General features: G+C 36.6%; 2 protein-coding genes across 5 annotated transcripts in view; one reads left to right on the top strand and one right to left on the bottom strand.

The window, feature by feature from the left end:
* The window catches only part of LOC107737559 (nucleolar complex protein 2 homolog), a 31,940-nt gene extending 26,953 nt beyond the window's left edge, over positions 1-4,987 (bottom strand). Inside the window, exons 1-4 of the mRNA XM_016549074.1 lie at positions 4,896-4,987; positions 3,396-3,524; positions 3,042-3,237; positions 2,791-2,910 (exon numbers count right to left, since the gene is read on the bottom strand). Coding sequence (XP_016404560.1) covers positions 2,791-2,910; positions 3,042-3,237; positions 3,396-3,524; positions 4,896-4,915 — 465 coding nt within the window. The 5' untranslated portion in view covers positions 4,916-4,987. The remainder of the gene's footprint in view (positions 1-2,790; positions 2,911-3,041; positions 3,238-3,395; positions 3,525-4,895) is intronic.
* A 441-nt stretch (positions 4,988-5,428) lies between these two features.
* Positions 5,429-16,461, top strand: part of klhl17 (kelch-like family member 17) — a 17,667-nt gene continuing 6,634 nt past the window's right edge. Inside the window, exons 1-4 of one of the 4 annotated variants that reach the window (XM_016549070.1) lie at positions 5,429-5,580; positions 9,120-9,381; positions 10,987-11,108; positions 12,166-12,387. In XM_016549070.1, the coding sequence (XP_016404556.1) occupies positions 9,138-9,381; positions 10,987-11,108; positions 12,166-12,387 (588 nt within the window). In that variant the 5' untranslated portion in view covers positions 5,429-5,580; positions 9,120-9,137. Of the gene's footprint in view, positions 5,584-6,753; positions 6,880-9,096; positions 9,382-10,986; positions 11,109-12,165; positions 12,388-16,461 lie in introns of those variants that run through there. The other 3 variants (XM_016549068.1, XM_016549069.1, XM_016549071.1) reach the window with 3 other exon arrangements.

Below are 16,461 nucleotides of genomic sequence, written 5' to 3'. Positions count from 1 at the left end.
GGGTCAAAGACGTTAAGATGTCTGCATCAAAAGAAATTTACAAAAGTTATTGTTCATAGAAAGCACATTAAATGCAAGTAAAGTGTCTACTATTAAGGTTTCAAATAAGGTTTTGGAGGATAAAATGTCAAAATTTGGTTGAAGTAATGTTACATTGTCATTCAGTGTAACACAATATTTATGTAAAAATTCAAACAACATGCTTATTCTGACGTGTACATATTAAAATATATAAAAGAATAAGGGAGCATATTAAATTTTATTGTGTTTTAAAAAACCTAGGATAGTGGCACATTTTAGCAACTTAGTAGTATTTGGGGTGAAAGTAATTAGTCTTTTAATGTCAAATTGATTTTTGTTGTAAATATGCCTGACAAGTTTATTACACTGAATGACATTTTAGTGGGTCTCTTCTGTAAATCAGAGAAAAATGTAAATTTATTTTTTGCACAGAAAAACAAAAACAAAATTGCAATTAAATTAAACAGAAAACTTTTTAATTTTGGGGGAAAAAATTAAACAACAATTTAAAGCAGTATTACACTTACTGTTTTTATGCTTAAACATGGAGAATCAGAGTATAAGCAAGATGTATATGGGTCAAAGACATTAAGATGTCCGCATCAAAAAAATTTTACAAAAGTGATTATATGTCCATAGAAAGCACAATAAGTAAAGTGTCTACTTTTAAGATTTCAAATAAGTTTTTGGAGAATAAAATGTCAAAATTTGGTTGAAATCTTATTTCCAGTTTTGTATACCTATTAAGCTTTATGTAAGTAAACATGTATAATATATAACCAAATAAATAAGAAACGTAGAACGTTTATTAGCAAAAGGAGTAAGAAAGCTTGGAGGCACGGCATACACCTTGATGTCAAATAAAATAAATAAATGACACAAAGTTTAAATAAAGTAAAAATCAGCAAACAATGTGGAACCAATTCAATAAGAAACGAATGTTTAAAAAAACTTCCAAGATCACCTTAGATAAACGGCAAAAGTCAACAGGCTTTTCAAAATCCAAAATATTGCCAAACAGGCGCTTTTGCATTTCGTTTCGAAACTAAATCATCCGCGATCGTCTTGTCTGTCTCACCTCACCTCACTCTTCTTGTCAGTCAGCTCGACTCACTCTCACTGGAGAAATGAAATCTGATCTGTGATGCAACTGTCGTTCAACTGCATTGAGCATCCGCGTTCAGTTTTTAATTGTAGTGTCTGTTCTTTTACTGAACTAAATGATTTTTATTTCGATAAAAAAATCAAAACGGCGGTGGGGGTCGGTGACGCGGTGGGCAAGTGACGTAACCGGTGTTGCGGCTTAACACCGGTATCACCGTCAGCACCGTCTATCGCGGCAAGCCTAATATACACACACACACAGACACACACTCACACACACAATCATTCAAAAGTGTGTGTGTTTTTAGTGTTGAGTCTCTATGCTCACCAAGGCTGCATCTATTTGATCAGAAATACAGCTTTTATAATTATTATAATTTAACATTTTTCTATTTTAATACATTTAAAATGGCAGTTTATTCCTATAATGTTTAAGCTGAATTTTCAGCAGTCATTTCTCCAGTTTTCAGTGTCACATGATCCTTAAGAAATCATTCTAATATGCTGATTTGCTGCTCAGATAACATTTCTTATCAATGTTGAAAACAGTTGTACTTCTTAATGTTTCGTGGTTCTATTTTTTTAAGGATTCTTTGATGAATAAAATGTTCAAAAGAACAGCATTTATTTAAAGGGGTCATATGATGCGATTTCTATTTTTCCTTTTCTTTAGTGTGTTATGTAGCTATTTGTGCATGTATAAGATCTGCAGAGTTGCAAAGCTCAAAGTCTCCCACAAAAGGATTTATTCTATCTAAAAGAGAAGGCTGATCCAGACCGGGCTAAAACGCCTCATTCAAACACGCCCCCACATGTCTACATCACGATGTGGAAATATTTGCGTAATGCCGCCCAAATGTTCATGCAAAGAAAGAAGGCGTGGCTTCAGGAACCGCAGTAGTGTTGATGCAGTATCGCGTTGTGTGTGTGTGTGTGTGTGTGTGTGTGCGTGAGAGAGAGAGAGACAGGGTCACATCACAGTAACCAATCGCGGCTTGTGTACTGCAAATACATACGGGCCAATCAGAGCAGACTGCGCTTGTCGGAAGGAGGGACTTTGTAGAAAACGAAGCGTTTGAGAGAGGCGGGGCATAGAGGAACTACAATAATGTACAGTATTTGAAAAATAATGTGTTTTTTGAATATTAAAGCATGTCAACATATTCTGTTACACCAAATACACAAAATAATGATCTTTAAAATAGCATCATATGACCCCTTTAAAAATTGAAGCATTTTTTAACATTATAAATGTCTTTACTGTAATTTTCGATCAATTTATTGCATCCTTGCTAAATAAAACTAACAACATGACCCTAAACTTTTCAACAGTAGTGATGGGGTCCTCCTACTCCTTTACCTCAACATTCATTTCACTGATTAGTGGGACTTTACCTGAAATAACAATATCTCCCCCTTGTGGCAGTTTCAAAATCTACAGCTAACCATGTCATTGGAAAATTTACATTACAGGGTTTTTTGGTGTCGCATTTACTATAAAATATAAATCCATATAACAGCTTGAAAGAAAAGGAAAAAACAAAACACACTGGTCATCCAGTATAGTTAAGCATCCTCTTTTGACAATGAATAAGAGCTCATACTGATCATCTGAAAGTTCCTAACTAAAAACACACTGAATAAAAGATCATATAAACATGTTACCCTGAGTCCAGTTCTCCAGTTCTCAATCATTGCTTCTGTGACTTTGGTAGCTTCTTTAGGCTTTTTCACATCCTTTTTTCCTGATTCCCCCTCGTCATTGTCATCATCATCATCAGCTTCCTATTGTCACATAAAAACTGTGATTTTTCATATTCCAAGGAAAACACACATTCACGCTAATTGTAAACTTCTGATTTATAGTATAAAAAGTAATTAATAATTTGTTGCATAGGAAGAACTAAATGACTGACCTCCAGTTGAGAAGGGAGTTTGTGGTACATCCTCTCCTCTTCATCCTCCTCCTCATCTTCAAGGCTATCAGAGTCTTCAAAATTCAGGAGCTTCTGGTCATTTTGTTGTAAGAACTCATAGAATTCTGGGTCTTTCCTCTTGAGGGCTGACAGCTGGTCCTTGTGCTCAGATGCTTTGCCCTGCTTTCCGACAGACCTGTGACACAGTTGATTAGAGTTAGATCACATTATCTCACAAGCTTCCTCCAGTGCTAACAATAGCATATACTCAGCAAACATTTGTAGAATGTAGCAGAGAATGGGAATAAAAATGGGACACTGGAATTACCATTAAAATGCGAAGGCCATACTTACGTCTTCTGAGGTGCAGGTTTCTTCATCTTCCCTTTCTGTTGTGTTGATTCCTCATCCTCACAATCATCTTCCTCACCAGAATCAAACCCAGATAACATGAACTCATCCACACTGAGATCCTCCAATTTCCTGCACATAGATGGCACATCACTAAAGCATTCGGTAAGTTTTTGTTTACTACGTGTTCAGCTAGTTGCATCCCAAGTACGTATATCATGTTAGTTTTGTTTACATTTATGTGTACATTAATGCTTTACAAAGCACCCTTTTAGTAAAAAAAAAAAGGAAATGTATTTGATTTATTATCTCAGTCAACTGCATGACACAGCTTGTGTAGAATAAAACAGCTCATTCTAGATTAGGGGATTTTAAACTGGGGTCCAGGGACCCCAAGGGCCACAAAAAAGTGCTAGGGGGTCTGTGGAAAAGTTTAGAGAAAAACAGTGTAAAAAATAAAAATAAATAAATAATAATAAATATCTTCATCAATAAAAATAACTAAATTGAAATAACTAAATTTAATTAAAACAAAAATAGATTTATTTTAATCTATTTTTGTTTTAATCAAATTTAGTTATTATTTTTATTGATGATGATAAAAATAAAAAAAATAATTTGAAATAAATGAACGGATTAAAATAAAATTTCATTTTTTTGAAAAAAAAAATCTAACATCGCAGCACTTACAGTGAGTAAAAAAAGTTATGATGTAACGTAATATAAACTAAATATTTTCCAAATAATACATATTAACATTATATATGTTAATAGGCCTTTATATATGAAAGTATATAACGTTAGCTGCCTTTTAAAAATTTAGGACGGGGGTCCCTAGCATGTAAATGATCATAGTTGAGGGTCCATCCATGACATCTAAAAGACAGAAACCCCCGTTCTAGAAAACTTCAACATGAGTGTAATATTAATCAAAAGTGCTGTTCATTTCGTAATGTGTAGAGCTTTTTTAATAGCAAAAAAATTACTCAAGTGTGTTAACAAGGAAGCATGGTTAGACAACTTTCCTTCCACTATAAAGTGAAAATGTAAGGAATGTTTTTTTAGAAATTACATTTGGAAGGTTACTGAATACTTAAGTTACAAAAGCAAAAGTTTATTTTCTCAAGATTAGAATAATATTCATCCAACTCTTAATAAGCACATGTAGTTTTAGTACACCAGAAAATGACTATTCCTAAACTCATTTTGGAGCCGATTATGCAAAAATCAATTTAGACTTAACTATTATATATTTACGGTCAATACGACCATGTTCTCTCCATAAATGTTGAGTAATATATGTTGATTTCCCAAAGACAGCTGAATTTTAGTTCATCAGTGGCTAAAACTAGTTAGTTATCGTCAAACATATAATCAGATTAGTGTTATATGAAGTGAATTGAGATCTGACACCTCCATATACAGTCAAGTTCACTGTACTTTAACTCAAGCAATAATATATGATGATGTATGCGAAGTTAAATAGCTAAGAATGGCACATACCTCTTGTTTTTCCCTGCCATGCTGGATAAGAAACGTGCAAGGGACGCAATACCCACAATGCACCGCTTTCGGCAGCTCAGCTGAGTTGATCTCTTGGTTAACGTTGCGTTTGCAATAAGCACAGAACAAAAACGAAAGCCCACATTCGTTTTAACTAAAGGTCATAATGTCTACGTTTTTGATTACTTATGTTTTTGGTAATATTATTATAAACATATTTGATTTGTCTCTACATATAGGTGATACAGGATTTTTTTTTTTGCCAATTACAGAAGGTTTCCAGCCACTGACGATATATAAAATTCATAAAAATTATATAAAATACCTCACTAAATATCTAAAATCCACCGATACAGGTCTCCCACCACAAAGGTTGGTAGACAAAGCACACATACTAGCACCGTTGTAACAACAAAGCCCAGACACATTTGTGGGGGGCGTGACATATTCAACAGAACATTAAAATTTTTAGTAATGCCGATCAGAGCTGAGACAGACGTCTGTTTTGATCATAGACTGTATAAAAACGGGGTTGATGCGACATTTGATGTAGCATGTCAACTAACCACACACGGCTAAATAAATCACTACATGCATCAAAATTAATCATCACACACGGACAAAACTGGAGAGAGCGCTACACATAAAGAAACTAGTCTTGTCAATCAGACACAGACGACGGCAGGTGGTGAGTTTACATTCTGATCTCATCCAGATAGCTGATAATAAAAGCAACATTTATTTAATTATCATTTAATATTATAAATATACGTCATGCAAACACATGCTCATCGTGTCAAAGCTGCAGTGTTATGAAATTTCTCCATGGTATTGTTGTGCTCTTTGTTCAGACATCAGTTTGTCAGTTGATCATGTTTAAAGCTCATGTATTGAGCATTGACCTCTCCGTGTCTGGTGCTGTAGTTTAATAAAGCGTTTGAAATGTTATGAGGGCTGAACGATGCTTTTCATTTGTCAGCTGTCAGTGCAACTAATCTCTATATGTCTGCACTGTATCCCCTTTGAACAAAGAAAATATGAGATCAGCTAAGAGATTCTTATTATACTGCTATATAAGGCAACATACTGTATTCCTCTATTGTATGATTTTACGTGTAGTTATTGTATATACGTGGACAGCAGATATTTATTTCCTATACATGCTCAATGAGTTTTAGCAATTTCCCATTCGAGAACGAATCGTTGTTTTGAGTCCACGTTTTGAATCTTTTCAATGAATCGGTTCAACCGTATTGACAATTAAACCCACTCTGAACGATTCGAATCGCGTCAGAAACTCGAATCCCCTTTTTAGGACATGTCGGAATGAACTGGTAAGATTAATTCTAATGAATGAAATGTATTACGCATTCAAAAATAGTTTTTAAGTTAGAGAAAACATGTATTCGTAACCTAAAAAAGTAATAAACGGCCATTTGTGCCAACGTATGGTTTACTTGGAATATTCAAAGCATGTAATATGCAAAGCATGTATATGATATCAGGGACCTTGTGTAAACCTACTGAGTTAATGACGTAAAATAATTGCTGAATTATTTTAGAACCGGTTCTTTGAAACGAACTGTTAGAAGGAGCCGATTCGCGAAAATGATTCGGACTTTCCATCACTAACTAACTGTAGTTAAGGAGGTGTGATTTAAGAATTGTGTTGTAGCTTTTAACGATTATAGAGGTTATCAAATTGCTCGACGACACCATGTTCAGTTCTGTTTGGATGTGAGCAGTTTTATCAGAGCCCAATTTAAGAGCCAAATAATTAGAAAAACAAACATCCGGCGCGACCTTAAAAAGTGACGTCAGCCTCCAGCACTCATGCGGCTTTCATTTACGTCACCAAACTGAGGCTTTATGCATTTTTCATATGGACTCTTGATACTCAACCGCTGCACTCTAGGATTCAATCCGAAATATTCTTCATAAAGCAGAGAAACGAAACTAAAGGAAAGGGCGTCCATCAGATCAGGTAGTGCTGGTTATACTCAGCGTTATTGTGCTGCATGACTTGTATAGAACAGAGGAGGAGGGGAGAGATGCTCTGTCTGGATGGCACACTGTGTGCTGAGTCAGATTTAATGATACTGGGGATGTTTGTAGGGATTGTCTTTAGCTGTACAGTAAATTCAGGAACAGCTTGTCTAGAATGTAGGAAGAAAAGTGCAATTTCTATATGTATCGTGCAATCTGGATAAACACCAGTTACTACAGCTATTGCTACTACTGTAAAATCTTAAAATATGAGTATACTTTCTTTTTCTAACAGTGTACAAAGCTTTCAAAAACTTTCATATTATTATAGTCATATTTATTTTATTATTAATTTGTTTTTATTTTACAGAGTACAATTTTATTCTAGTAGCAATGGTCTTACTGTGGTTGCAACGGACATTTTTAGTTAAGGGAGTTTAGTTTTAATGGAGTATCTTATGATAAATGCATCATTGCCTGAAATGAACCATCATAATACAACTTTTATTCAGCAGCAATGCTGGAGTGTCTCAATTTTTTACTGTTTTTAAGGGCCACACAGAGACATCTTTAGAAACCCTATGCTGAGTGCCTACCAAAAGCTATTGTCAACAGTTTTTTCTCTTCTGCATGTTTAAACAGTTTATTAGTGAACTCGGGTTTCAGACCGCAGTGTTTGCTTTGTATAACTAAAGGATTTATACATCTGAAACCCCACAGCCATTTTGTGGGCAGCCACACTGCTGGCTGTAATACTGAGCCTATGACTCCATGCACTTTTCATGCTCTTTCACCTGTCGGCTGTTATTTGGAGTAACATGAGTAATGCTTTGGAGTTGGAGTGGTGTTGTTAGGAAAACAGTGCCTTTTAATCGTTCTATTCATCAAAACATCCCATTGCTGGGTGCTGTATTTGATTTTCTTTAATACAGTATCCACCTCAACACTAATATAGAAGAAGTGGCATCTTGCAATCCCACCTTTGTCAACTGGAATGCTATTTATCACCCTCCTTTAAAATGTCTCACGCAGCTCCATCCCACTCAAAGTGAAGTGTATGACAGATACCAGCACATGCTACCGTGGGCACCTTGGTTTCTATAGTGATGCTTTTGATGGAGAATTGAATGTGTGCAGCTGGCTGGCCAACTCATCACAACGTGTCCTGGTCCAACCTTTCCATACCACTGGTCCTTTCAGCTGGAACATGCTTTCATTTTTATAAACAACCAGCCGGTTTATTTATTCAGTGAGTGTGCTGGAGACCAAATTTAAAAAGCTTTCAAGGCCTCGGGCCAGTGAGAAAAGGCCACTGACTATTGAGGAGCAAACCATATGTAGCTATAAGCTGTAAAATGAGTGGGAATTTGTGAAGTGATCATTTTCATGATATTTAATGCTTGAACGCTTCGGCCTGGATCGCTTCTCCCATTATGATTCTGTACTCGTTGTTCAAAATGCCTTGAAGCCACCATTATGCTGTGTTGAAAGGAAATGTGAACCAAGAAAGCACAAATTAAGATGGATTTACAGCCTGGCGAATAACTCAAAGTTTGTTAGAGGTAATGCACAGACGTTAAACATGTCTAACAGCTAATTAATAATTCGCTTTAGCTTGAATTAGAGTTCTTAAAACCCTTGTGAAATCATTTTTTATTTCCTTGACTTAGTCTTGACTTATTTCCTATTGAAAAACAGCCTGGTTTCGAAAGTAAAATTTCGTATTTATTTTCTCCATAGAGGAATTTACTGTGAGTGAGGTTGTTAATAAATGGTATACTGTATGATGATATGCTTTTGTTGATGTCATTCACTATAGTTGTGTAGGGAAGTACACAGTCTTGTACCTTTTTTTTTTTTTTGTCTGATTTTTAAATATCTTTTTGCCGCAAATCAAATTTTGTAATATTATATTTTGGTTCATTGCTTATAGACCATTAAATCCCAATAGGAAAAATACTAAAAGAACCAAGGCCACTGAAAAAGTAGTCGGGCACTGTTACATTCGATTAGGGGGCGGGACATTGTCAGTTTTAGAGAGCATTTGATTGGACAAAAATCTGAATAGTGCAGGATGAGTCATTAATACTTTTTTTTTTTTTTGTAGAGTGTAGATTTCAAATTTGTATATCTGTTAAAAAAATATTGTCAACTTCTAGTGCATTAGCATATAGACAAAGTATACTAAAAGCCACAAAACTCTATGCTTTTATAGGGTGTGTTTCTGTCTTCCTTTAGTGTCTTAGAGTGAGGCCCATGCTCCAGCAGGCCTCGGTGAGCACCGGCATGATGGAGGGGGGTATGCAGCTGCTGAACCGGGATGGCCATAGCATCTCGCACAACTCCAAGCGCCACTACCATGACTCCTTTGTGTCCATGAACCGCATGCGGCAGCGTGGCCTGCTCTGTGACATTGTGCTCCATGTGGCCAACAAGGAGATCAAGGCACACAAGGTGGTGCTGGCCTCCTGCAGTCCATACTTCCATGCCATGTTTACAAGTATGTCTTATTCTATGTTACTATAAGTGTTTTTTAAAGCATATAATTATTAAAGATAATTTTTGTGACATTTTTGGAGCACGTTACCATTTAGATGGTTTCAAAGCTAACACACATGAACTAAAAGTCACAAAAAACAAATCTTGACTTCACATGGTCTTTAAGGTGTATTGTGTAGTGTTTATTTCTGATGTGTACATTACCTCAGCTTCCTTTTCAAGCCTTTCCTTCCTTCCTGCTGTTTGTCATCACCTAATGTTTTTTCCATGCTTTATTCTCTTCCCTGTCCTGGTCTCAGGTCAGCAGGTGCCTGGTTTTTCCTATTGCTCATGTGTCCCACTGAACCTCAGACTAGAGTGTGATGGTATGAGTCAGGACAGTGTGGGCTCTTCAGAGCCATGAACTATTCTGAACTTACCATACACTAGACCTAATAACAACGCACTGATTTAAACACCATTATACATATCAAAACTTACTTGCTTAACACCACAACCTCTGGACTAATTTGTTCTCACACTGAGTTTGTGCATTTTTCTTCTGGGGAATGCGGTTTTTAAAATTTTCTCTAAATGTTTCCGGTGTCATGAACATGATTGACCATTGGCGACATCTCAAAATCAAGCAAAGTTCATGCAAATGATAAAATGTGGGGACCACCAATGGGAGTACAGACAGTGATCCACTGTCTGATGACAGTTAAATACAGCAGTCAAGTAGGAACGTCTGCTAGCATCCAACAGCACAAAGACTCAGAACTCTGATCAGATGTTCAGCCCATTTGTGATCAGATTTTCAAAAGCTATTGCCAGTTAAGCAGTACCAATAACTTTAGGGCACCCGCTTTGACGGACAATTCAGCTACTCAGCGCCCTCCAGAGGCCACTGCATGTGTGAACGGGCCATAACGGTATTGTCAAACACCCGGTGTTTTCATAAAAGCCTTATTTTCATGCATTTTTTTTTCGTTACAAAAAACAGATACTATTATTTAACATTTTTAATAAACTTTAATAATAGCCTAACACTTTAGTCTTTAGTGCAGGTTGGCATTCAGAAATATCAGATGCCTCAGCTTGGATGTGCTGATGCGATTTCTCCTCTCTGTGATTATTTGTCCTGTTTTTGAGAAGGCTCTCTCTGAGGGGACCGATGTTGCAACAAATTGCAGTGTGTTCCTACCTTAACCAACGCGCTTGCGTTTAAATCCGGCTCCCCTGTCTCTCTCTGTCGCTCTGTGTACCTGGCCTGTACCACTACACTCGCTATCTTCGGAGCTTGTGTCCCCATTCCTTCTTTCACATAATGGTATGATCCTAGTCTGTCCTCCCATGTGATTAGCCGCATGTGTATTTTTTATTTATTTATTTTTTTTACGAAAAAATGCATAAAAATAAGGCTTTTTTTATAACACTAAATAAAAAATTGCTTGCCAACACACAAACCATTCACAATTTCTAAATTGGCCTAAAATAGAAGGCTCCGGGTGAAGATTCGGCTCTCCGTCGACGGAAGTCGGCTCTTCTCGTTCGCTACAAAGAATCGGCTCTTAGAGCCAGCTCGTTTGCGAACGACACATCACTACTGTGTTTTGTGACTCTGCAGATGAGATGTCGGAGAGCCGTCAGACCCATGTGACCCTGCATGACATTGACCCTCAGGCTCTGGAGCAGCTGGTGCAGTACGCCTACACTGCCGAAATTGTAGTTGGAGAGGGAAATGTGCAGGTATGTCACCTTTAGTGTCTTTTGAAGTGCATTATGTATATATCACACTCACAATTGTGTGAGGTTATCCTGTTTGCTTTGTGAGGTACTACCAAGATGGGATGTTCAGACGGTTTGTGCCAACCATTTGCATCTTTGCAAATGAAGGTCTTCTGATACTTGTGCAGTTTCAAAAGAGCATATGCATACACTACCAGTCAAAAGTTTTTGAACGGTATGGTTTTTAATGTTTTTTAAAGAAGTCTCTTCTTCTTACCAAGCCTGCATTTATTTGGTCCAAAGTACAGCAAAAACAGTCACATTTTGAAATACTTTTACTATTTAAAATAACTGTTTTCTATTTGAATATATTTTAAAATGTAATTTATGCCTGTGATTTCAAAGCGGAATTTTTAGCATCATTTCTCCAGTCACATGATCCTTCAGAAATCATTACCCCCGGAATGATTTCTGAAGGATTATGTAACGCTGAAGACTGGAATAATGATACAAAAAATTAGCTTTGATCACAAGAATAAATTACATTTTAAAATATATTAAAATAGAAAGCAGTTATTTTAAATAGTAAAAATATTTCACAATATTACTGCTTCTGCTGTATTTTGGATCAAATAAATGCAGGCTTGGTGAGCAGAAGAGAATTCTTTAAAAAACATAAAAAATCTTAATGTTCAAAAACTTTTGACTGGTAGTGTATGTGGTGGTTATTTTACAGGAAATTGACCTTATGGTGTGGTCATATAAGCCAAATTTTCAGTAACATTTTGTGAAAAAGTCTGTTGTCAGTAGTGTAGCAATGTAAAAACTTTCGAATCAAGCAGCTTTCTCTTGGTTAATGCATCTGTGAAATCTGCATGAGGGACATTTTTGCACTCATGCGAAACTCCCGATTGTGTGGGATATTATTGAAATGACTGATTTTCGATCACAAAATGTTGTAAGCAAACTCAGTTAATGTGACCGCACCTTAAGAAAGCCTAATGATGTTAAAGATTCACTTACTTTATTCTAGTTTTCCTTAATTTCACCCACTGTATCTTGTCTAAACCTCGAGCAGACCCTGTTGCCTGCAGCTAGTCTCCTGCAGCTCAACGGAGTGAGAGATGCCTGCTGCAAATTCCTTCTCAGCCAGCTGGACCCCTCAAACTGCCTGGGCATCCGTGGCTTTGCAGACACTCACTCCTGCAGCGACCTTCTCAAGTCGGCTCATAAGTATGTCCTGCAGCACTTTGTAGAGGTATCGAAGACTGAGGAGTTTATGCTGCTACCTCTCAAACAGGTGAGCCATCTGCTTTAGGACAGTAATGTAGTTAAATGCATAGTTCACACAAAAATTAATAATCGTTGTCATCATTTTCAGTGTTATTATATCTTTATTAGATATTTAAAAAAATATTTTTACTTAGCTCTAATTTATTTTTATTTCAGTTTTAGTATTTCAGTACTTATGTGCTTACAATTATTTATTTTAGTCAAATTTTTAAGTTAAGTTTAAGTTTTACATTTTATATGTAATATTTATAATATAAATTGAAAGAATATATTTTATTTTAATTACTGAAATTTAGCTAACAACCTGACCACTTTTTTTCTTATAAATGTGAAGCAGGACTGATGCTGTAAAAAAAAATAAAAATAAAATAAAAACACACATTAATATATTTGTGCGAGGAATTGAAATGCCCAGGGTAATCAGAAATTCAAACTTAATTATTGACGAAGAAACTCTGATCCTAGAGGGTACTCAAGAATAGATTTATTCAGGATGTAAAAAGGATTGATGCATTAAATGATGCATGGAGAGCGCTGGGGAGCTGAGCCATAACAATCCTTGGAGGAAAAATGGTTTTGGCTACGGATGTCTAATTATATATATATATATATATATGTCACTGACACCACTTCCTGTCACATTGGCCTTGAGCTTTTTAAAAACAGAATCTCTTGAATCCTCTCTCCTCCCTGTCGCCTGGGAAGTCTTGATTCTTTTGACTTGGTCTGAGGAAAAAAAATGATCTGTACTATTTTGACCTTCAGCGCAGGAAGGCTGGTCACATCCTGGCTTTTAAAACACCCCTCACCCTCTTTAAAAAAAGAAAGAAAAAACTCCCAAGGTCTGGAGAAAGCTGTCAGATAGAATTCCCATTCATTTCAATGTCAGTTGCTCAGCTGGTGCAGTGTCTCTCGGAATTATGTTGTTCAAATTCTGCCATCTTTTCTCACAGGCGCTCTCGGAACAGAAGATTTAATCCTCAGAGTTGTAAAAGCCATGTGACCAGAAACTGTGACGTGAAAGGCGGCAGAAAAGGAAATTCATTAATATCCCTAAATAACATATTACAATACATTACTACAAATTTGGGGTTTGTTTGTTTCTATTTGAAATAGAAATATTTTGTAGCATTATAAAAACAAACCCCAAACATTTGAATTGTAGTATATTATTTAGGGATATTAACAACATGAATTTCTTTTTCTTTAAAATTTTTTATTCATCTAGGAATCCTGAAAAACATTAATGTTTTCAACATTAAAAACATTAACAATCAGAAAAGTTTCTTGAGCACCAATTCATCATATTAAAATGAATTCTGAAGGATCATGTGACACTGACGACTGGAGTAATGGCTGCTGAAATTTCAGCTTTGCCATCACAGGAATAAAAAGACATTTAAAAAAATATTAATATATAAAAATAGTTATTTTAAATTGTAATATTATTTCAGAATTTTACTGTTTTTACTGTATTTTGATCAAATAAATGCAGCATAAAAAGCTTTCAAAAACACAAAAATCTTTGAACAGTAGCCTACATATTTTATATATAATTACATATCCCAAAATTATAAGTATTACATAGGGCTGCACGATAAATCGAAATGGAATCGAGTGTGCTGAATCACCATTTGTCCACTGTAAAATCTGGATCCTGAAACAAAACCGGTTTAACACCACTGAATTATGGTTTCATTAGTTTCATTAAAAGCTAATTGCCTTTTAAAACCAACAGAGGTGGTCAGTGTGCTTGAGAACTACTAGAGAATGGCTCTTGTAATCAGTGGCGGCTCGTGGGTTTTAAAATAGAGGAGGCACACTAATTGTATTGGTCTGGGACTGCCAATTATTATTATTATTATTATTTGCTTAACCACTTTAAAATGGCTTTTTGGTTGCTTTTAGTCAGAACACGTAAAGAAAACGACACACATACAGCAAGATAATACAACTTCACTTACCTGGCCTATCACTTGAAGCAAACATCCATTTCTTCTTAAAAGTCTGTGTTAAAAGAGAGCTGCCTGTTGCGCCATTTAATTAAGCCGACTGCTGTAGCCTATATCCAGCTTAGGCGTGTTCTCCCTTTATTTTTAATTTGTATATATACTGTTTGAATGACAGCTTGGTAAATCTGTTGGCGATCAAATATTCAATGCTGAAAGTGAACACTCGATGGTGATTGGCTAATTTTTTTTACCAACGGAGGCACGAGAGCTCAGCTCTCCCCCGGCCTCCCCCTCCCCTTCTCTATATCATTAGCGGTTGTAATTACATCAGCAGATTCGGCACATTCGCGATAGAAAAGCAGCGCTTTCCAACTTCATTAACATGTTATGGTATTATAGCTGTGAAATTACAAACAAAAAAACACACATTCTGAGATATGAACTGTAATGAATTGTGTTAACATTAAATCATCCTCCTCCCATTTTCACCTCAAAATTTTGGGGAAGCTGTGCCTCCCCCGACGAGCCGCCACTGTACACAGGAACATGGCTGTGAAAGCAGAGAGATGTTTTTGGCCCCAGATAATATAGTTATAGCATCTATCAGCAGGAGCTAACTGGACAATGCTAATCAGCCAAACTTTGACCTCTTCTTCGACTCGCAAAAGCTAAAATGTCTGAATTGCCCCACGGTGACACTGATATAAGTGCTCTCTGCGTCAGCACCAATCATCCGCTCAAATACACGGCGAAAACAGCACGTCAGTGAGAAGCTGAGACAGCGAATCAGCAGAAAGCAGCTCCTGCTCTCATACGACGCTAATTTCATCAGCCCTAATCCGCTCTCTTCGCAGAAAAGCATCTTTTGAATAAATGGAGTGCTGCTGTTATTAGTATCTCTGTGCTTTGAAATGTTGCGTGATTCTATGAAATCCCCCTGCTGTTTAGACACTGATTGGAGCGAACCATTAGGAAGAGGTTGCTGATGACATAGACCACCGTTCTCTCTCTCTCTCTCTGATTCTCTATCACTCTTAACAGCTGTTGCAGGCTGGAGGCTCCCATTGGCCCCGTATTTAACTCAGAAGACCTGGGAAATGCTTGTAGCCATGTTAACTGTGGCTTCTGCCCCAAATAAACAAACAGTCTGTGACTGTAGTGCTTTTGCAAGTGTAGATTAGATGATAGTGTAATGGTAAGCTAAAGTCTTATATCACAACACAAAGAAAAGAAAGCTAATGTGTGCAATTTTTGCATCACTAACAGCAGCAAATGAAATTGGAAAAACAGTGATAACTGTTTCCCAAACACTTTTATCAGCCTTTCCTCCCCCACCTCCCCGTCTGCCATTGTTTAATCTAAACACTCACTCAGCACTATTGGTTAACCCAGAAGTTGACATGTTAGCGTAAAGTAAACACAAGCAAACGCAGCAATGTTTTGAAAAGAAGTCTTACTATAACTAGGCTGTTTTTTTTTGCACTATATATATATTAGTGCTGTCAAACGATTAATCGCATCCAAAATGAAAGTTTTAAAGGGGTCATATGATGCTTTTTTAAAGATCATTATTTTGTGTATTTGGTGTAACAGAATATGTTGACATGCTTTAATGTTCAAAAAACACATTATTTTTCAAATACTGTACATTATTGTAGGTCCTCTATGCCCCGCCTCTCTCAAACGCTTCGTTTTCTACAAAGTCCCTCCTTCCGACAAGCGCAGTCTGCTCTGATTGGCCAGCTGACCCAGTGCATTGTGATTGGCCGAACACCGCAAGCACTCGTCGGAAATGTAATGCCCCTTACCATAATCGCATAATTTTTCAAAATAAATGTAAAGACAGTAAATAATGTGGGAACAGAGTCACGTGACAGACACAGTAATGATGCAGTACACAAGCCGCAGTTAAGACAGCTGACTCTACTGTGATGTGACCCTGTCTCTCCCTCTCTCTCTCTCACACACACACACACACACACACACACACAAAACGCGTTACTCAGCGCTGCACAAAACTCCGCATTTGAACAGTCAATAACAAATACTTAAACTAATAACAAAACAGTAGCTGATTCAGAAGCGCCAGATTGTCACAGCAAAGTCGGAATTGACCCTTTTTTTTTTTT

Source organism: Sinocyclocheilus rhinocerous, unplaced genomic scaffold, assembly GCF_001515625.1.
Source record: "Sinocyclocheilus rhinocerous isolate Xijiao unplaced genomic scaffold, SAMN03320098_v1.1 scaffold72, whole genome shotgun sequence".
Lineage (NCBI taxonomy): Eukaryota > Metazoa > Chordata > Actinopteri > Cypriniformes > Cyprinidae > Sinocyclocheilus > Sinocyclocheilus rhinocerous.
Note: the sequence above shows the minus strand (reverse complement) of the source record. Positions and strands in the feature narration are given on the sequence as shown.